Below are 23,761 nucleotides of genomic sequence, written 5' to 3'. Positions count from 1 at the left end.
AATTCCTTCAGTAACAACTGTATTTGAAGGTTTGTAAGTCTCATAAGAAATCAAAGAATATTCACTGATTTGCAGCATGCAAGCTCTCTTAGCACAGTGCATAAATTAAGAGCATCAGAAAGTTCCTTAAACTGCTCATTTTTTCCCTGCTCTAACACATAAGGAAGATTTTCTTCAGATGCAGGTTTCTGGCAAAAGTATTAGACTGCAATGCAAGTAGGCAATGATAAAAGTAGTGCATATAAACCAATCTAAGACAGACCTTAGCAACACACACATATTTTGAGTCATTATAAATGTATTTATAAACCTAAAAAATCATTAATGAGTTATAGTTTTGTCCTTTCTTTACATAAAATATTAGATGAAAAATTCATGTTAAATCCTTAATATGAGGATTCAGGACGAGGACTAAAAATTATTTTATTGGAAATAGTTTGGGACACAAATGATTACATTTGTTTAAAGTATACAAAAAAATCCCCGTGGCCCAAAATAGGAGAATTCCTACCTCATCTTCTTCCACACATATTACTATGTTAAACTCCTGTCCAGTCTGGCTTCCTTAGTTTCAGGATCGTGCAAGTTTAAGAGATTCTCTTGGCAGGGCAGCCTTGCTATCCAAGAACTGATCTTTTGAGAACCCATCAAAACTTCCACTTATTCTTAAATACTGAATATCAGCAGTTTCTCAGATGCTAGTCTCAACCAGGTAACAATTGCATCAAGTAGTACAAACAGATGTATGAAAATTTTACTTTTAGCAGAATACTACCACCTGAAACTGGAAGGTTTTGGCAGCAGTGAAGCAGTGCTGTCCACACAACTTCTTCAGAACTGGAATTCTAAACACCTCATCTCTTGCAAATTTAGTTTTAGTTTACTTCCAACTGCAGCACCTGTACTTCAGAAATAGTTCTCACTTATTTTCCTTCAGCCTGTGTTTTGTTCTGTTTTTTTCAAACGTGTTATCAGTTTTTTGTAAAAATCCAGTTTTTTTCAATTGAGAATTTACTGATTCAAGATTTTGCTCTTTATAAAGAGCTGAAATGTTCTAGAATCTAGATCTCTAAACGTTATCAAAGTACAAAAGCACTTCTTTAGAAAACCATACATGGATAACATTGTTGGTTATGTAATGCATTTTTTTCCCTAGGTTTGAAACTTCATATCCAGTTCAGAAAAAAAAAAAAAAAAGCCAGCAGAAGAATAGTGTCTTGAAGCATTGATTATTAGCAGAGGTAATAATTTTTAACAAACATTAAAAGTAGACTGGCAGTTTAATTGTAGGGTAGTTTCTAGATGTAGTACGTAGCCAAAGTTTGGTTAGCAATTTTATACCGTGCTGAAAGAAAAGATGCACGGAAAACATAGCAGGTGTATCTTGCAGAGACATGTATTCTTTTCACGTGAAATATAAAAGGAACATTTTCACAAGCAATTTATTTTTGACAAGCCAAAATACTTAGGAACAGAGTACAACAGGTATTCATAATGCTAAATTACTGTTTCAAATAATATAGCTATCACAGTGCTAAACAAAAATTCACATGACACACTTAAACCCATTTTGACATACTGCAGCAAAGGGCTTGTTTGCCTCAAGTCTGGTTCCAGCTGTGACTGTACTATAGTCTTCTATGCAAATACTCCTGTTTGAAAGGTAATCTACTTGAAGCTTTCCCTCTTTCCTATCATACACACAGACATAAGAGCACCCTAAGTCTGTAATGCCAGATACCGCTTACAGAGCCCATCTGCTCTCTGATTGCTGTTATGCTTTCTTGGTATCAGAAAAACATTAAGATTTTAGAGAGAAATGGTTATATCTATATTTGTATAGGTCCTGAAGCAAGGTAAAATGGAGAAAGAGGAAGTTTCCTTCAATTACAGTATTTCAAAACTCTGAGCCAAATCCAAACTGAAGTTATTTTATGCTTTATCTCCCCAAAGAACAAAATTCTTCTTTTTAAACCATCTTATGTTTTCTATGCCTTAGCACCTTAAGTGTGCTCTTTTGTACCTACTTCCCTGTATTTAAGATTAAAAATCATTCCAGAACTGTATTATTTTGGGGTACTCTCAAAGAGAAGAAGTACTAACAGCCCAGCAGCCCAACTAACAGCCTGGTCTTTTAGTCCACTCTCCAACAGAGTATTGCAAACTTGATACTGTATGATTAGAATTTATTTACCTGTTTTCTTGGGACATTTTGCTCTAAGGATGTTATTAGTATGCCCAGATTCCCAGGATTCACAATGTTTCTTGTTCCAGAGACATCTTATTCCTGGACGAGCATTTTTACACAGCTCTTCATCTCTGAATGCTTCACAGTTTGGAGGCTTGTAGACAAGGATGTCATTCAAAAGAACACTTGAAAAACCCCCAAATATATACATGGACCTATTAGGAAAAAGTAAGTAAATACAAAACTGTTATTGTAGCTGCAGATAAATTTACTTGCTTACTTTAGCTGTCTTGGTATGCAAGAAAAAAATAACACATATTAAAAAAAAATTTTCTCCACATCTCTCTAATGAAGACTCTTGTCAATGGTTCCATTATAAAGATTGATAAGTTTTTCAATTTATTTCACCACAGAAGCTTAGACTAACAAAAAAAATTGCACAGAGTGCACTGTGATATATGTATTACTGAGTGATATATATCAAATGTCTGTGAAGAAGGAAGAAGAGCTATGGAGGAAACTACTCATTTTTGGAGTTAGATAATGAGAACACAGTGTGAAATAATGGGCTGCAGGAAATGAGAACATCTTTCTTCCAGATTTCAAAGCCAGACAGTAATAATTGGCAGATGGATACTTCTTTTTGGTAATATTTCCAGTGCAGTAGGTGCTGACATCAAAACAGAAAACAAGACTTTACCCTTCTCATTTAATATTAAGAACAGACTCAAGTAGAAGATAATAACAGTAAAGAACCTCTATATGTTTTGCATCATATACTCTTAGCCTTCATTACAGTTACCAACAGCAGCAATATTCAAAATACATGACATTAGATATTTTTGTACACAAAACCTTACTAGAAATACCATTAAGATCAAGAAAAAGAAAGACATTTTCACTTTGAATGCAATTCATTGAAAGTGAAGTTTCTTGAAGTATCAGACACAGCCACATATCACCAACTGCTGAATTCATTAATCCAAGCAGCTTTCTATCAATGAAGTAATCCATTCATTGATTAATTTCAAGTTCTTTGTGTACAAAGCCAAAACTTCCTGCTATTTTTGTTAAAATCAAACTCTTATTTGTAGTATTACTTCACACCTCCACTATTTCTGACTCGTACAATATCCATATGTAGAGGACATGTAAATAGCCCATATATTGTTAAATACTGAGTTTATTAGCATGATGCATACTATAGAAGAGGCATGATCAGTAGTACAATGACCACAGAATCACAGAACTGCCATAGTTGGAAACGACCTCTAAGATCACAGCATCCAATCAACATCACATCCCCCATACACCCCCCCCCCCCCCAGTAAAATGTACCAATATCTGTATCACCCTTGGAGCATGTCCTGAAGTGCCTCATCAACATGGGTTCTAAATACTTCCCAATACTTCTAAATCTATCAGCTCCCTGGGCAGCCCACTTTAATGCCCAAGAACTCTCTCAGTAAAGAAATTCTTCCTCGTATCTACTCTAAACCTTCCCTGGTGCAACTTAAGGCCATTTCCTATCACTGTTCTCTTGAGAGAAGAGGCCAGCACCCACCTCCCTACAACCTCCTTCCAGGTAGTTATAGAGAGCAATTAAGTCTCCTCTCCAAACTAAACATTCCCAGTCTTCTCAGCATCCCATCATAGGAGTTCTTCTCCAGACCTTTCACAGCTTGCTTGCCCTTCTCTGAATTTGCTCCAGCACCTCAGTGCCTTTCTTGTAGCAAGGAGCCCAGAATTGAACACAAAACTCAACACTGCACAGGTCTGCTGTGACCACAGTGCAGGACCTGGCACTTGGCCTTGTTTAAACCTCATTTGATTAACCTTAGCCAACTGGTCCAGACTGTCCAAGTCCCTCTCCAGAGCATTCCTACCCTCAAGGAGATCAACATTCCCACACAACTAGGTGCCGTCTGCAGATTTACTGAGGAAGCCCTCAATCCCCTAATTTAGATCATTCATGGATATTGAACAGGACCAGCCCCAGATGTAATAACACAGCAGTCTTAGAAGATGGTGTCAAACATTTCTTCTGTGGCACTCCCTTTCATCTTCAGCTCATACTCTTGGTAAATTTACGTATCTTAATTAAGCCTTAGTTTTTCAAACTGAAGTGATTTGCTTTGCTAACAAAGGCACAACAAACAAGGCAGTTTCTGTTTGCTAGATCTCTTCCATATGTAAGAGAGTATCAAGCATATATTCTTAATAATTAACATCTTTGTGGGAATTTTTAAGATCATTATTTTAAAATCGAAGTGTTTCAAACTCTAGACATCCCTAAATGCTACACAAAATATTATGTATTGCATTAAACAAAAAAACCCAAAAAAAACCCAACCAACTTTGACAAAAATAGTATCTTGTGAAAATAAATGTTTGTAAATGAGGAACATAAAAGAATTCAGTGCAGCTAAGGCCTGTCAGAATTTAAAGTGTACTTAACATGAATTGTAAAACGATGTAACTATAAAGAACTATTCTTAGTCACTTATACCTAAAAACTACAGCATAAAGGTCTTTTTCCTCTCATATTGTTTTCTGGGGCAGGGGGGGTTGTGTTTTGTTTGAGATGTGACATTTGCTGTAATGTATGCGCATTGATCTTAGCGCAGCCCCAGAGGACGGGCAGGGACAGCCCCTGGGGAAGGTTCCAGAAGGTTCCCCGCCCGGAAAAGGTTCCAGAGAAACGGTTCCGAACCAGGCAGGGACAGCCCCTGGAGAGGGTTACACAAAAATGGTTCAGTGCCGGGCAGGGACATCCTGGGGGCACTGAGCTGTGTGGCTGTGAGCTCAGAGTTGTGTGGTGAGCAGAGACAGCAGAAGACACTACAGCGGTGAGCGTTCAGTTGCGGTGCCAGACAGGTACAGTCCGGGGGCACTGCAGCCATGAGCTCTGCCGGCCCTGCGAGACAGGGACTGTCCCAGGGAAGTTTGCCAAGAGCAAATGATTCCCCTTGCAGGGCAGAAAAAAACAGGAGGGGGAAAGAAGCTGAGATGGAGGGGAGTAGCGGCTCTTAACTTTCAGATTCAGTGAGAAGGAGAGACAGTGTGGGGAGGCTATAAAAGGCCTAGAATCTGAGAACTCATATCCCAAGCTGGGCAGGGATAGTCCAGAGGGACTGGGACCCTGAAAGAAGAAACCCCGAGACAAGCAGGAACAGTCTAGAGGAGCTATTGCCCTGACGTATAAAATCCTAACTGGGGCAGGAATAGTCCAGAGGGATTATGGCTCTGAGAACAAAAATCCCGAGCCGGGCAGGAACAGTCCAGAGCGGCTGCAGCACTGAGTACTCAAATCCCCATCTGGGCAGGGATAGTCCAGAGAGAGACTACGGCCCTGAGAACCCAAATGCCAAGCCGGGCAGGGATAGTCCAGAGGAGCTGTTACCCTGAAATATAAAATCCCGAGCCATGCAGGGATAGTCCACAGCAGACTCAGCTCTGAAATATGAAATTCTGAGCTAGGCAGGGATAGTCCAGAGGGACTATGGCCCTGAGTACTCAAATCCCAAGAGAAGCAGGAACAGTGCAGAGAGACTACAGCCCTGAACCATGAAATCCCAAGACGAGCAGGGATAGTCCAGAGGGACTACGGCCCTGAAACATGAACTCCCAAACCAGGCAGGGGTAGTCCGGAGAGACTACGGCCCTGAACCATGAAATTCTGAGCTAGGCAGGGATAGTCCAGAGGGACTACAGCCCTGAAATACAAAATCCCGAGCCAGACAGGGATAGTCCAGAGGGACTACGGCCCCAAGAACTCAAATCCCGAGCCAGGCAGGGATAGCCCGGAGAGACTACGACCCTGAAACATGAAATCCTGAGCTGGGCAGGGACAGTCCAGAGAGACTACAGCCCTGAAATATTAATTTCCAAGCCAGACAATGAAAGCCTGGAATCCTACAAGGACAGAGCAGATTGGGACCTGAGTGAAAGGAAGCCATCTGACATCTCCCTTAGCCAAAGACTGTTAGAGTACTATGAGCACTTCTGGGAATGTTTGGATGATATCACCTGTGGATCATTGAGTTTCTCCTATCAGCAAGACTTTTACATGACCTATTGAAAGATCCCTTCAATGGATCCCTTGATTGGACATATAGCAGAACTGCTTTTGAACAACTGAAGCAGACCCTGTGGAAAGCACCTGCTCTTGGTATTCCTGATGTTATGAAACCTTTGAACTGTTCTCTTATGAAAGGAAGTGCATCGCTCTGGGAGTTTTAGCCCAACATCTGGGAACACAAAGGCAGCAGTTTCCTGTAAGCAATTGGAGAATATCAACCAGGGCTGGCCTGGCTCTCTTAAAGCAGTAGCTGCTAATCCAAGAGGCCAAGTTTACTCTAGGACAGAGGATTACTGTGCACTTACCTCATACAGTAATCACAGAGCTGGAACAAAAAGGGGGCACTGGCTGACCCTTAGTTGCATGCTAAAATTCATGTGGTGTTGCTAGAGCAAGACGATATATGATGACCAAAATATGATTATAAGGAAAATAAATTAATAAATAAGTTACAAGCAAATAGGCAGGCAAGAGGTGGGCAGTTACGCCCACAGGACACCTAATTATACCCCTTCTCTAATGAGAGAAACTGCTAAAAAGACCCACAGAATATTGGGGAATGGAAAATTTAGTAAAACACCTTCAGAAAACTGTTATTAGTAGAAAGATGGACATTGTTACATCCATCACAGAAAAATGTGTGTTTTGTCTGAAAAATAACCCAAACACTAGTAATAAACTAACCCTTGGAGTAACTAAAGGAAGAAACTCCCCCGGAGATTGGCAAACAGGTACTACTGAGCTACCCAGAAGAGAAGGGTACTGATGGATTCTAGTGTTAGTCCATACTTTCAAAGGATGTCCCAAAGCTTTTCCTTGCTGCATCAATAAAGCCAGGGAAGTAGTTAAAATGTTATTTAAAGAAATTACCCCTTGATTCAGTGTACCTCTGGGAATGTCATCAGATAATGGACCTCACTTTATTGCTATTATTATGTAACAATTATGCAAAATATTAACTGTAAACTGGGACTATCACACTTCCTATAGACCACAATGAAGTGGTAAAGTGGAACATAGGATTTGAACAGCAGCTTGGAAAAATATGTCAGGAAATATCATCGGCTTGGGTAAAAGCATTGCCACTAGCATATTATGGTACAGGCTTACCTCCTGGATACCAAAGTAGATGTTTCTCAGAAATCTGATCTTTTCCTTCTTGTTGTAGTATGTTTTCTTGTTCGTATCATGATTCAGTATTGTAAGCTATTACAATTAACTGTGTTTTCAGATAAAATATAAGAAGAAATGGTGCCAAAATGTGTGTCAAAAGCAAAGACCCTTACAAGAAAAAGGGGGAATTTGATGGCTCTAGAATTAAACATATATTTTTGTTGTATGAAATCCATATCCTTGGGTAAATGACAAACCAGGAAGCTATTAACCAGCACCATGTAGACTGAGATAATAGTAGCCCAGCTCTTCTCTTGTAAGTCCTGAAGACTCGTTTCTAACACTAAACAATAGGATATTGATTTGGGCTCATCCAAGCTGTGTCCAGGCCTTTTGCATGTAACTAGACAGCAAACTCAAGGAACTAAGGGCCTTGTAAATGGAAATTGGCTAAGACCAGCTAGACTTGCTGACCACCACTGTGCACGTGGAGGAGAAGGAATAAAAGGACATCACAGGACAACTTCCCAGACCACCACCAAAACCTCCTCCATCTAAGAATGTAGATATCACAATTACTTCCAGGAAATCGGATAAATATCAGACTTAGTTACAGGAAATCTGATGTTAATTGCAATGAGTTTTAAACATAGGGACCTAGCAGTACAGTGTGAGTCATGTCTGTTGTCAATTGTTATGTATGACTTTGAGAACTGTCTTGTTCATCCAGCACTGCAATAAAGCACATCTGCCTTTTCAAACTTAAAGACAAGTGTTAGAGGGTTCTTTCAGAGACTGAATTTTATTGTATCATGAGAACTCAAATCCCATGCCAGGCAGGGACAGTCCAGAGGGTAGTCCTGTAGATCTGTAGTTCTACAGCTGTTGGATATTAGGCCATTTGGCAACAGTCAATAGTAAAACTGATATAGACAAGCAGCAGAAGTATTTTTAAACCTCACAATAGTTTATTAAAACTTTTCAAATAAAAGATTTTTGTCCCACAGTTTGATCATTTGAGCACTTGGGTGGGGGAAGCAGAGAGTTCAGCCACCAAATCCAGCAAACGCCAAATCTATTCCATCTCCTATTTCAATAAAATGAAGCATTACTGAGCTTACTCATAAATTTTATATAGGATAAGCTATAGACTTAATACAGTCTAAATGCTGATAAGCTTTTTTCCTACAAGTAATTAGTGACCAACCCTGTATCAGAATTTTCAAAGCCGTACTTTCCCCGAGCAAATTTCAGTTACAGAATCACAGAATGTCCTTGGTAGGAAGAGACCTTCAAGATCATCCAGTCCAACCTTTGACCAGCACTGCTGGGTCGCCACTAAACTATGTCCCTAAAGACCAGGTCCACACCCCATTTCAATACCTCCAGGGTTGGTGACTCCACCCTGGGCAGACTATTCGAACATCTGAGAAACCTTTGGGGGAAAAAAATGTTTCCTAATATGCAGCCTAAACCTCCCCTGGCATAGCTTGCATGTACTTTCTCTGGTCCTGTCACACACCATCAAGATGAAGAGGCTGTCTCTTTCCTCACTCTCCTTGGAGGCAGTTGAAGAGAGCAATAAGCTCTCCTGAGCCTCCTCCAGAATAATCAACCCCAGGTCCCTCAGTCGGTCCTCATGGGACTTGTGCTCAAGGCCCTTGAGGAGCCTCGCTGGCCTTTTCTGGACACTCTCCAGCACTTCTGTGCCCTTATAGTGAGGTGCCCAGACCTGAACACAGCATTCAAGATGTGGCCTCACCAGTGCCACGTACAGGGGGATGATCACCTCCCTATTCCTGCTGGCCAGAGTGTTTCTAATACAAGCCAGGATGCCATTGGCCCTCTTGGCCACCTATGCACACTGCTGACTCATATTTAGTCAGCTACCAACCAGTACCCCCAGGTCCAACTTGGTGCTTGTTAACCACACATCCCCATGTCTGTACCTTACCATGGGGTTGTTATGACCCAAGTGCAGGATCTGACACTTGGCTTTATTGGATTTCATACATTTAACGTTGGCCCACTGATCCAACCTGTCTGTAAGGCTTCCCTACCCTCTAGCACATCAACACAGTCACCTAGCTTGGTGTCATCTGCAAATTTCCTGAGAGAGCACTCAATCCCCTCATCCAGATCACTAATGAAGATATTAAAGAGAACAGGCCCCAGAACTGATCCCTGGGGGGACCCGACTGTGACTGGGTGCCAGCCAGATTTACTTCCATTTACTATCACTCTTTCAGCCCAGTCATCCAGACAGTGTTTTATCTAGTGCAGAATGAATTTCTACAAGCCCTGAGTCATAGGTTTCTGAAGAAGGTACATGTTTTTGATTTTATGATTGTAGAACACAGAATTACAGCACATTTTAAAGAGAAAAAGATTTTTCCCTTTTCATCTAAGTGAGGATTACATTTGGTACTGAATTTCCAGTTCAGTGTAGTTCACAATACAGAGGAAACACCTCAGTACACTAGAAGTTTGATATAAAATTCCATTCTTTGGATTCCATAGCATGCCAAATTGTAGCTGTACTGATAATCTAAGACAAATGCACCTCACATGCACTAGTTTTCAAATTAATAAATTATATCAGATGTATACTAGTGAACCATACTTCACACAGGCATAATTTCTGCCATGTTTTTATCATTCAGAAAAACAGAAAAACAGTCAGGAAAATTAAAAATCATTTTCATTTACCCATTACTGACAACAGCAGAGTGACCAAATCTATTGACATCTCGATGCAGATTGGGTTTTGGTAAAATCTTCCAATCATCACAAGCTGAAAGACAAAACCAAAAGCATATGAAAACACATGTACAGTAATTCCAAAATTTTTCAGCAATATACATGCAAAATGATTTTTATGAGACACTTAGTAGCATTTTAAGTATCAAGTAACTTTATTGCCTGTATTAGTCGCCTTCCCCAGAGTGATCAGTGTATGTAACCTTGCTCAATCAGTTGTAAATATAAAACATCTGTACAACGTGACCTTCCAATGTTCTTAACACACTTTTATCTCCTACTGGTCTCAAGTTCTGAAACAAAATTTGACACACATGCTAAAATAATTCTTAATCCTAGTTTCTATGATTTTTTTTGTTCTGCAAAATCAGCAGGATTTGAAAGACTTTTTCTTAATTATTATTAAGATAAAACTACTTTTTTCTACTCCCAGTGATCTGCTTTATTCTTTTGTTTAAACATGTTGTTTAATAGGGTCCTCCAGAGTGCTTATTTGCAGAGACATGGATTTAACAACATATATCACAAGTGATAAACACTGTTAGTCTTTAAACACACTCCATTAGTGCCATTTTGTAATTTTTAGGACTTTTCTATTCTTTTTAAGTAGGCTTTGGATTTTTAGGTAGATCCCACTTTTAAGTGCATCTCTGATGGATTTTCTGGAAAAAAAAGATTAATTCCAGAAATTGCAGGATTTGAGAACAGTGCAGTCACTAGGTAAAGAAGCTGCCTTTGAATTGCTGAAGAATAAATCAACAGGTGCTCCTCTTAGAAGCAGCTGTTGAGCAGGTGCTCCAAGAATCTGTCAGCAACACATCTATCCTGGGATTTATCAAGGTCAGAGGATACTCCCAGAAGTGCCCCCTTATTACATAGTTCTCTGCCTTCACAGCCTAAGGATTTCAATTCATATGTATTTTGGTGAAATGTTACATCTGCACCAGTAAGCTTAAATTTTTTCATAAATGCTTTAAGATAAACAACCACTCCTCCAGCTGTGCAGCCTCTCTCGTTATAATCTTACCAATGGTGTCTTAATTTAAAGGATGCTTCTAACCTAAATGTTTTGAATTATGTAAATTCAGACTAAGAGTAATATTTGTTGGAAACAGGCAATAAACAATCATGAATTCCATTTCTATTTCAAGAAAATATTTCCATTTCAAAGGCTATGAAAAGGAAACAGTTTAACACTACAAATGACCAACAAATCTTGCTGTTGAATTCTGCCTTCTGTATCTCAGTGCACATTAACAGACACAGCAAGCTTGAGCTCTTATGCCTTTGATGGTAAAAGAAACAATTTTTAAAAACCCACATTAAATTTTCATCTGATCCTGGAAAATGTTACACATTACTTTTTTGCATTTTTACAAATGTATATATAAACATAACACGTTTCCTGTTCTTAGAAAGCTACATTTACACAGTTGCATTTTTATTTCTACAATGGTAAGCAGGTTCAGTGACAACCTCTTACCAAATTCAGAGCTATGCTATAAGACATGAAACTACATACTTTATTTTAAAATTATCAAATAACTTATCAATTTTAAATTATTTAAAGGTATTTGAAATGCTATTCTATTTATTCTTCTCAATCACATTCTCTGTAACACCTACAGTGCAGCCTTACTATACAGAAGCCCATATCTTTTCCAGGTCTGAGAGTTCAATTCACAAAATAAATAGCTGGTACTTCAGACCAGCAGCTGGACTAGAATTTTGTACAGTAGACAGATCATAGTTTCTCTATGAAGTGTATTCTATTCCTTCTCCAATGTATATAGTTGTGCTAGACAAGTATTCAGGAAAAAACCCCTCTCCAGCACACTAGGCTAGCTGAACCACTCGACCACTATGCAAGCAGAAAAACCAGTGGTTAACTTGAGGCCATCAGTGACTGACTCATGTGATTTGTTCCAGAAGAAGAAAAAAAGGCAGACTGAACTAACATCAAGATTTTTTCCAAGAAGAAAAAATAAGCAGAACATCAATACTAATATGTCACACTTCCTCTCAGTAGAATTTAAAGTCAGTGATTAACTGCTTTCTGCCATGTCTCAGTCTCCCAAGGTATGCAGTTTTTTATATTACAAAGTAGAGCTAAAGGAATTAGGAGAACTCAGGACACAGGTCCTAGCATATAATTTCTTAATTAGACAGCGAAGACGGAAGGAACAAGACGATTTTTTTTAGGGGTAAATCCCTAATAATTATAAGTATACAGCAAGATTTTGAGATATGCAGATCCCAGTTTGTACTATCACTATTATGTATGATTACAAACCACCCCTTGCTATCCCTCTCCCTGATTTCTGATGAGCTCTCATGGAGCAGAGATTTCCACAGGCAGTGCATACATATTTTTGCCATATACACCAATCCAAAACACATTTCCACAGGAGAAAACTGCTACAAGTATCTTTCAAAATGCTGAAGTGGAAGAATTGAAAAAAAAAGCATCCTAGTTTGAACACTTACATTGCATCTGCAATAGGTGGATCCATTACAGAGCAGTTAGAATCATAAAATGACAGACTGGTTTGGGTTGGAAAGGACTTTAAAGATCATCTAGTTCCAACCATTCTTCATGGGCAGGAACACCTCCCACTGGTCAGGTTGCTCAAAGTTGAGGCCTCAAGTTGCCCAAAGTTGAGGCCCTTCAGCTTTTTTTTTTTTTTTTTTTTTGTGCACTGAACAGGTAACTGTGGCACTCTGGTGATAAAGGAACACCCTAACCAACATCAGTTAGAAAACTGCAGCTCACCCAGAACATCCAAGACTGAGCCCAGTGGCAATCCTGCCTCTATTTGCCAAGGTTCCTCTTTCAGCATAATGTAAGAAATAGCAAAATACTTCACCTCTATGAGCTTAGCCATTTACTGATCTTTAAGGATCTGCCAGAGAATTTTGGCAGCAATCTGGTGGTAAAATATCAGAGGACAAAAGCATAACAAAGGACAGGTTTCTAAAGCTCATTTTATGCAGCAGCCCTCTCACTGCAGGTTAAAGTCAATATACCAAAGAATATGAAATTTTGAAAATGGGCATTATAAGGATTTTTAGACCATCTCCAGATCTCTGAGTATTCAGCTTTAACAAACAAATTCAGATGCAGTAAGCATTTAAAATGATTGAATTGAGGTCTTGGTTCATGACACTTAGGTTTAACTCTTTAAAAGGTGCATGTAGACTAAATTCAGTACCTAGAGAGCAATGACTGATGCCAGAAATAAAATAATAAAATAAACAATTCTGTCCTGAGCTTGGTAAAATTAATTGTTTTCTGGAGATACTCATCTCCTTCCATTGACTAAAGGAAGAGTCTGGATTACCAGATTAAAAAACAACCTTTTAAAAATAGCTAATCTTAACTATGATGAATTCTCCCCAAAAGTTATTTTATATTAATATGAAAACCAGCAAGCATTTTCATGGCTTACAAAAAGCTGAAGCAATCTATCCATAAGACTAGATCACACATAAGAGATACAATCAAATGTATTCTGTAGCCTAACTTGAACATAAATTGTATAGGCTCTATCTCCAGGATTCAGCTGCTTTCTAGACAGCACCTATTTTTTCCAAAACAGAACATAACACTCTATCATTTGCAAGGTATCTGGGAAACATGATACTAATAGAATAATATATTTTGTCTTCCAAGGATTGTTTAAAAAACTCATGAAACAATGTATAGGGAATTCTGAAATATACCCCTCACATAATTATCTATTTCTTAGTAAAATAAGTATTTAATATTTTCTGAAAAAGTGTATCTGTATCTAAAGTGGGCTGTAGAATTCTGAGTTTAATTTGGCAAAATTAATTACAGATTAAGTTTGCATCAAATCAGTTCTCATAAATTTAACTTTTTAAAAAAAAGACTACTACATCTGTTTCTTTTTTACTTCGTAAGTTAGATAACACTTGGAGAATATAACATACAAGAAAATCCAATTGCCATAGTAAATACTGCAATTAAGTAGAAGAACTGAAATACTGTGTCACCTTAAAAAAAGACAACAAACAGGGTACAACCTACTGATGAACTAGGACTAAAAAACGTCCTGGTGCATGAAAATCAAAGTTACACTTAGTCAGATCCAGGGTCTCATACTACTGATTCTAAAGTGCACATTCTACAAATACATGTAGGCTGATAAGGAATGGTACCCTCTAAAGTGAGGAGGGCACTCTATTCCATTAAAAATTAAAACCAGATGCAAACTGAAATGAGAACCAAGTCAATTCCTTACACCATCAAATGCCTAGACGAAGCTACAGGAACACAGTTTTTAAAAATCAGCCATTCTGAATAGACTTTATTAGCATACTCTCTGAAACTGGCACACATATGTTCCATGTGCTTAATGTATTGATTATTTTCCTGTGAGAGCAAATGTAGAAGGGTTTGTATCAATACAGAAGGTCATAAAGAGCCATCAGCTAATCCTATAAAAAGGATTATGTCTCACCCTCTTCTACCACTGTATTCAGATGATAAAAGCTTGCCAAAAACAGGTCCAGGCACTATCCACAAGCTATTCTCAACAGGATCATCCGTGACTCCATTTCCCAGCCTGCTCTGACACATTTGCCAATTTTTAATTTCTAATAAAAGTGGCTGGGCTTTTTTGACCCAAATATGACATTTGTGTTTATATTTGCAGCCTATGCAAAAAAACCAGACACTAACATAAAGGAAGGGAAAAACACTTATGGTAAGAACAACAGTGGCAATAAACAAGACAGGAAAGAGATCACAGACTCAATGCATTCCCTTAGATTTACAGCCTCCACAATCCTATAGGGAGGCTTTTCCTTAACTGCACAGCTTTAATGGTTGGAACCATTCTATGGACTCAAAGCTTACACCCATCTAGCCTTGTCTCAAGACTGTCTTTTACATTAAACTGTTCCTCCAAAATGTATTCTTAGAGATTTATAAACAGTCTTTTCTCCTCTCAGCCACTCTCTTGTGGAATTAAATACACCATATCCTTTTATTACCTCCTGAAGGCTTCTCTTGCTTCAGTCAGCCTAAACCACTCACCATGCAGAGCCCCAATACAGCTTTTATTTATTAAATGTATGTTGCCAAAATTCCACAAATATAGCCAGGGTCTTGAGAATGGCACTGATGCTACTTTTCTTCCTTTCATTAGGATTGCATGGCCAGTTCCAAAGCCACTCTGACTCCCAGACACAAGCACTCTCGCTTCCACCAGAGTGCCTCTGGATTCATCACCTGACTTTTACACATTTTCAAAACCCCAAAATACACCAATTCTTGCAAATCATTTAGCAATATATCCACACTCATAGGCACAGCTTTAAAAATTGGTCGATTTAGGTACTATGTTTTGTCCCACAAACTAAAAGCTTATTATGGAATAAAACCTGTCTTTAATTTTGGAATATAATATTTATAAATACCTGGAAAGTGTTTGGAATCACAACTTGTAAGGATGGCATTAGCTGGAATTGGAAATGGTGATATGGCAACATGGTGATATAAAACTCAAATGAAAAAAAACCCCAAAACAATACATACCTATATCATATGCCAGAAAGTCAGCAGAAAAGCACTTTGCACCATTACTGAGGGAAGTATCATTGTGAGTGTTGCCACCAAAAATGAGCATTGCTCCATTGATCAGGACAGCTGAATGAAGATACCTTGCAAATCCACTCTCTTTCAAAATAGTCCTACAAAACATAATAAATTAATACATACTAACACATGAAAAAAAAAGACATGAACATCAGGAATAGTAAGAAAACACTATAAAAGGAATACACTACAGCTATTAGGAAATATTATTAATAATAATTATTATTAATCTGATTACAATTATTCTGATTGGCTTTAAGATTGGGAATTCTCATGTTACAACAAATATTTAACATTCACTTAAAAATCTCATGCCTTTATTTAATTCAAAATCCAGTTTAATGTATCATTTACATTTTTACATTCTTCATAAGTGAATAATGATAACTTATATTTTACTCAAAATGGAATGAAAAGCCTTTCATATTAATACTTCTTATTGTTAGCCATGATAGCTTTTTGCTGAAGAAATGAAATAAAGAATTCTTCGAAAGGGTAAAAGGCTCTTTAGAACATCCTGAGTACTGGCTATTTTTTTTGTGAATTGAACTCTCAGACCTGGAAAAGCAATGGCAGAAGCCATTCCAGTTATGATAAAAAACACTTGCACTGCTTCATAAATATATTCAGGCTGGCAGACTCTAACATAAAGAATTTCAGTACCAAAAAAAAAAAAAAAAAACCAGTCCATGCATACTGAGTCTTTGATCCCTCTTCATTCATTTTATCCTGTGTCTGTGCAGGCTGCTATGTGCCAGAACAGTAAGATGGGCCCAACAGCAGCCAAGAGTTATCAATACCACAGTTTTAGAGTGACAATTGTGGGGCTAGTAGAGGAACAGAATACAAGCTTGATTCAATTGATTCAATCAGAGCAAATAAATCTTACTAAGGGAGAGAGAGAGTAACCGATTGTGAGCTTTGCCAGCTTGAAGTAGTTAAGTAGGCCAGCTGGAGGCATGGGTGTGAAGAACCAATGAGATTATCAGTAAAGAATATTATTTGTTTCCTTAATAACCTTTTATTTGTCTCAGTTATCTAACAGTTTTCAAGTTTAGCCCCTCAATTTCATTTATATTACTGCATGCTGCTCACACCTACAGCTAAACTGCTTTGTCATTCATTTCCTCTGACAAACATGCTGATGACAATCTTTCCCCTGATTAAATAATATTGTCTCTCTCGAATCACACTGATAATATTTGTTCTATATTTTTACAAGAGGGTTTAAAGTATGTCTCATTGTTCTGACATAATGATGTAAATCCATCAAAAAACTTGAGAAATTTTTTAAAGGACAACAGTCTGCCTGTTTAAAAAAGCTGAGAGGAAGCCATTTAACTTCTCACATTATCACTTAAATACAGCTTCTTAACCCCCAGAAAGTAACATCCAAAGAAATACCAAAGACTAAATGAAAGTAAATGAGGTTGGCTTTTTAAATGCAGTACTTCCTTCAAGCCACAAGCATACCCACCAACATGCTCCTGGTTTTAACCCCCTTCTTATTAAGTAACTTGCATTTTTGTTGTGCATTTCTGATTAATATATTCTGAAAATAGAGAACCAGGCAAGGTGTTTTTCTAACCAGTAATTAGCTTTATACAGCACACTTCTGGTACTTACACTGAAAAACGAATTTTGTTTGAACTCATCAGTTAGGGACACAGAAAATTAGGACTGACAAGGAAATAGAACAAGTATAAAATGCCCCAAGAAAATAGTTCTTGATCTCAAGTCATCTCTACACCAAGGAAAATATTTAAGATCACTTTATATACATAAGTAATGCTCATAAGTTAAAATAAACTTGAGGGACAAGGAACAGACAAAAATAGAACCCCCGAGAATATTTATAACAAAGGATCCCTACACAATACCAGAAATTAGCTCTCATATTTCTGATCGTTTTGTAAAAAAGACCCTTCCAGAGTTCTTAGATTTCTCTACTTCTCTACGTAATACGTACTTGAATGTGCATCAGCAGTAAATTCATACCATGTGGAAACAGCACACATGCACTATTTCTGCCTGGTGGTTATGTCCAGGTAGGAGGACTTTTTCCTGACTTGTAGAAGATGTGCAAAGCTTCTTCATTGCCATTCCTTGGGTATGGAGCTCCATTAATCCACTAGCTGAAGCCTAATTCCTCACACCACAATTCATCATTTTGTTGCAGAGATTATACCACTGTGCGACATGCAAAGAATACAGGGGAACCTACATGACTTTACTAGAATCCTACTCTACCTTACTCTGTATTTATGTTTACATTTTTATTTACATATAACTTAGTTTCCTGCATTACAAATTCCACTTACCATGTCCGTGTATTCACTTCATATCTGTAAAGATCATCCACCAAGCCATATTTATTCCCAGGTAAGGCTTTGTATCCACCATGGACATAAACAGATTTTGTCAATTCATCATAGACACTTGTGTGGCCATATCCACCTTGCACAATTGCTCCTTTTGTTTCTGGTACAAGCCAAGAATTAGACCCTGCAATAGATACACAAAAGACACAGATTTAAGGCTAACTGTTGCTAACATACCATACTAGGAGTCTTAAAGATGTAAAATAATTTTCAATTTACTTCTAAGTATGGCAATAACTAGCTGATATTTTACACCAGAATATCAGAACATCTGCTATTGGATAATATCAGACTGTTACTTGCTATTTTTAAAGAAATCATAAATACATCTTTGTTGCAGTGCCAGGCAGCATCTGATACTCTGCCTTATTTGTGTTCAGCACACACACTAAAAAAAGTAACAAAAAAACCCCAAGCCCAAACCTTTTGGAAAAAGGTAAAACTAAGAGTTTCAATTAATTCTTTTTCAACCCTAAGATTGTGCCACCAGAGAAGGCTGATGGGAATTCAGTGCTGTAGATACATCACCTGTTTTAGGAACACCTGTACTCAACCATGGGATAACTCTGAAGAAGCCTGGCAGAAACTGAGCTGCTGGGAGTTGTGAGAAGCTTGTAACCTAAGGCAGTTCAAAGTACACATGGATACAGGTAGACACTTTGCTACTAAACTGTGAAGTCATTGAGCTAAAATCAGTTTCCAACTACTGTTTCTTAGTTGTTTAATTGCAAATATCCCTACTCAGTTGCTGAAAACTCACAAAAGGATAATTTGATGGCAGGTCATTAAACTGGCAGTCAAGTCCACATTTTACAACATATCATTAATAACTGCAAAGAGACACCAAATAAATAGCTCTTATAACTGAAGAATAAAACACAATTGGAAACTATTTTACCATAGCAATAAAAAAAGACAGAGAAGTTATGTGACTTCTTGTTGCCTGTGGCCCTGAAATTTACATTCTCGTGATATTGTCACAACAGAAAACATGGACAGAAGATCCAAATTGGAGCAGTCTCCTAATTCCTGAGCTAAACTGGCTGCCATGAGAAAGCTCTTTATCCAAGGCTGGCACACAACATCATACACCTTGCTCCATCAGAGAGTTAGTTTAAATTCCACTTCAGTTTTTATGTGATATTACGTAGGTAGTTTAAGATCACCTCTTTTTCCTCTGAATTCTGGTGTTCAGTGGAAAGACTCCTGACTTTCAGTTATTACTGCTGCTTTTCTACTTTCATTATATGGTTTTCAGGCACTGCCTCTACAAGCAAGTGACATTTCTTAAAGCAAAGACTGCTTATAGCAGGATATAAAGTACAGACTGAAGTGGAAGAGTTGTGCTGACTCTTTGTGTGGATCCATGCTGCTATTTATGTAACAAACTATTTATATCTGACACAGCATTAATATGTCATGTCATATAACTAGTAAATGCAAGTTCAAACACAAACATCAAATTTGTGCCAGTAATAGTGTATTTTACATACATATTTCCTTGCTAAAAAATATATTTATTTAATAGAATTCATACCAGAGGGTTCCTGAGGAGTGAACCAGCAGACACACCTTTATTACCAACACTGTTCTTATTTTTTGATTAAATTAGTCATCTAAACAAAAGATTAGTAATTTTTGGTTTTCAGGGAAAATTATTTCCCAGATTTCAACTTGTAAGCTTAACAGAGTAAAAATAAATTTTGGAAAAAAATCACAAAAAGGAAAATCATCCCACTAATAGGGGCTTCTATTCATTCATAATTCAACATTTTTTATCAACATGGGAAATCTTGCCAAAAATTCTACCACATAAAGTTTCTCTTGAAATGACAGGCAGGTCACTATGGTATCTTCAGAGATTAAATCTGTCAGATACTGAACAGCTGGACACAGATACAGGATGCAATATTCTGATCATCCTTGTCAAATAGAATCACATAGCTTATGTCCAGCTTTATCATGACTAGTTTCAAAAGACTGATCAAGTGAAAGAGAAAAAGAAAAGACATCCACAAAGACATGTAAACAGGAAAAGAACTTACAGCTGAGACAGAAACTAAACTCATTAATTTAATGTATGGAAGCTGGGGTATGAATTCCTTCCAAAATTCCAACAGATGTAGCAAGTGAAATTTAAAAGCATTAAAAAATGTATTACTCAGAAAAGAAGTGACTATAAACTGGCCACTGCTAAAGGTAGGCTGTTAGAAGATGCCTAGTCACTAAAATTACTGCCAATTTTCCAATGACGTAGTGAACAAAACTCAGACTGCTTTTTCCTCATTTATTTTTGACAGTAATTATAAAACATGGTATTTACATTTAAAAAGCACTGATTTTGATGGCCAAAGTGATAAGTTCCAGTGTTTTGCTTACAGGAAGCTAATCACATCCAAAGATGTAACACCACTGCACCATCAAACAGCACAAAACATGTGAAATAAGAGAGAGCATCTTCTTCTTTTATTGACTTAATTTCTTTGTATGAAATTGATAAGCATGGCCCAATGAAGAAAAACTGCAAATTCAAGCAATAATAACTTTACCAACCAAAACAGAATAATTAAAATAGCATAGTGATATTATTTCTAAAAAGATGTATGAATGTATTTATTTTTACCATGGACTAATAAATCCTCTAAAAAATCCAAGGAAAGTTACATATATTGTGTATATATATTCAGAATTACTTTGAGCAACCACAAAGCTTATGCTAACTTACAAAAAATAGGAAGCTCATGTTACATCTTAGAACCATTTCTTTTGACCATCTCAAAGAAGCTTTTATAATCAAAAGTAACTTATAGCCTACTTCTGAAGTCCTAAAAAAAAGGAGAAAAAAAAGTGATATCCTGCTAATCTAACCAAATCTGTCTTCTAAACCAAATCTGTCTTCTAAAGTAACTGAATTAAACCACAGAAGACTTATTCAGAAGTTTCTTAATATATAATAAGGGCTTTTACAAGCTTCAGCTAAAACAAAACACTATTATATTCACCTTGAGACTCATATTAAGATGCTTAGAAGGTTTATGAGGTATTGCTAACCTAAAGGGAAATAAATTTCCCTGGGGACATACCCAGTAGAGCTTTATGGTTCAAGTTAGTAAAATCATTCACAGAATTCCCATACAAGGATTTATTGGCTTCCCAAAAGCCTTAGGTCTAGGTAGAGCAAGAAAGGAGAACAGGAAGCTCTTATGTTCCTGCAACAACCACTATACCTTTGGAGATGAAATTAATTCCTGTGCTTTTGCATGGTGAAAACCTTCCAGGAAACCATTTCCATTTTTTCCAGAACTTATTTGATGCTGACAGAGATTAGTGAAGAAAGTAAGCATATAATGACAGAAAAATTTTCAGCCCCTCCACACATTTGATCTGCATTTTGTTAAGGACAACTACCTACCTATGTGAAAAGCTAGGGAATCCACAAGTAATTAAAACTTCTTCAGATATTTCTTGACCCAGAACCCATGAAAATAAAGGTCAGCAGGCTTTGGCACCAGAATTCCGTGTATCAAGTTAATCCAAATTCATTTACAGAACTCTATCACTCGAGGTTTAAATTCATATGAACTAAAAGGTGAATTGCCTCTCTCTATGCCTCTTTCTTTCAGTAGGCATCTGGTAAATGCTTGAAAAATAGCCTTCATCAGAACTAAAAGCCCTGGCTGATAGGATTTAAAAAGAACGAACCAGTACAATTTGAAATCTTAAGGCAATATATGTTTTAAAAGCAAGCAGAGAGAGAAAACGGGACTCTAATTTTTCTTTCCTCAATGTTAGAAGCCCTTTTTTATAACAAATTAACTTTTTGATTTAGGTGTGATCACAGCAACATTTCTATCTGTTCCAATGGCTTTTAGGTTTGGATTCTGAGCTCAAACCACCACCTGGGACTTCATGGCTAAAAATGATCATACAGCTGCAAAACCATAGATAAATGCTACAGCTAACAGAATTCAGGAAAATTTGCCACAGAATTCATTTAACTTAGGGGGAGGACAAGGAGGGAGATGAAATGAGGAAAACAAAAGATGAGAATTATCTACATGAGCAGAAATTGTTCAGTTACAGCCCACAGACCACGTTCTGCAAAGCACTGCATGGCCATGAGTAGACTCACTGAAGTCAATGGATTTCCACAGTAATATTCTATATTGTTAGAAGTGTACTTTAGATTTGATGCAAGTGAAGCATACTTTCCCCTAACAAACTAAATTTCTCACTAGGATTTGATAAAATTATCATCTCAGAAAGGAGACATAAAAACCTGAGGATAATTCTGACCCATAATAACTGCCAGATAAATAAGTGCTTACACCTACTCGAAGCTTGTCATTATATGATCAAAGGTTTGGGTTTGGTTTGTTCTTTTTTTCATTTGTTTATTTAATCTACAGAATTTCACAGGAAAAGATTAGGTTTTATTTATTTTATAAAATACCTTTTTCTTTCTGAAAACAGGAGGGTTTTTTCACTTGAAAAAAAATTGGGATGTTTTTTATCAGTATATGTTAAAAATTTTTTGAAAACAACTTACTTATGTAGTATTCTTGAACAATGCTTGTGTAACCGTAAATGGCAGAATATCCAAAAATTATAATCATAACCACATCTCTGCTGTCCAGCTCTACTATGTGTGCTGAATGACCTTCCACAGCATACTGCTGGCCATGTACAAGTACTGCAGGGGTTCTGGTACTCCATGTCTGACTGTGTATGTTGAAAATCCACAGCTCATCAGTAACATTGCCATTATTTGCTTCAATTTTGCCTCCATACATGTAGATGTCTTCCTGTAAACATTGGAACAGAGATAAAAGAAATAAGGGATTATAGAGAGATAACATCTGAACTGCATACTTCTGTCCTATGTCATATTTTCTATCTGAGCAGTCTGATTGAAATCTTCACATTGAACAGGTACTACATCAAACAGCTCAAAAGACACCAATCCCAATGATGTTTAAACTAAACTAACAATTATGATAATGAGACTATTTATCTGAAAAACAAACCCAGCCATGAAAATTACACCAAAGTGAATCTCAAACAGATTACTTCAAGCAGAAGAACTTTAATTACATGACACTTCTAATTAATTCTTCAGTGTTCTATTAAAAAAAACAAAAAAACAAAAAACAAAAAACCACTAAAACTAAAACAAATAATATTATAACTAAAAGACTATTATACTGTTTCTTAAGGAACCGTTCACAAAACTAAAATGGGGCTTTTCACACACTCAAGACAGGGAGTTTCATTCATCAAAAGAGCACAATCTCTCCTAAAAGCAAGGTAATCTACCTCCTGAGAAAATCAGAGCCCAGAGAAAAGGGACAAAGTCTGTATGGCATCCCCTTGGGCACACTTGCTAAAATCAAACCCCATCAGGGTGTACTTCGAGTTCTTGCAAAGGGATCCAAAACAGATTTTCCAGTCTTCATGAGCCACATACCTCAAACAGCAATACCATCTGTTTTGATAAGTAATGAATGTTTTACTTAAATATTGACTGAAAGGAAATCCTACAAAATCTCAGACTTCATCTAGAGTAGCAAACCAAGGCATACAAAGTCACAGAACAAATTCCAGCTTGTTGGCTT

General features: G+C 37.3%; 1 protein-coding gene across 1 annotated transcript in view; it reads right to left on the bottom strand.

The window, feature by feature from the left end:
* ATRNL1 (attractin like 1) overlaps positions 1 to 23,761 on the bottom strand; it is a 461,414-nt gene that overhangs the window by 376,526 nt on the left and 61,127 nt on the right. Inside the window, exons 8-12 of the mRNA XM_008490117.2 lie at positions 22,696 to 22,951; positions 18,087 to 18,270; positions 15,706 to 15,860; positions 10,092 to 10,176; positions 2,195 to 2,403 (exon numbers count right to left, since the gene is read on the bottom strand). Coding sequence (XP_008488339.1) covers positions 2,195 to 2,403; positions 10,092 to 10,176; positions 15,706 to 15,860; positions 18,087 to 18,270; positions 22,696 to 22,951 — 889 coding nt within the window. The remainder of the gene's footprint in view (positions 1 to 2,194; positions 2,404 to 10,091; positions 10,177 to 15,705; positions 15,861 to 18,086; positions 18,271 to 22,695; positions 22,952 to 23,761) is intronic.

Source organism: Calypte anna, chromosome 6 (genome assembly GCF_003957555.1).
Source record: "Calypte anna isolate BGI_N300 chromosome 6, bCalAnn1_v1.p, whole genome shotgun sequence".
Taxonomy (NCBI): Eukaryota; Metazoa; Chordata; class Aves; order Apodiformes; family Trochilidae; genus Calypte; species Calypte anna.
This window is presented reverse-complemented; position numbering and strand designations above follow the sequence as displayed.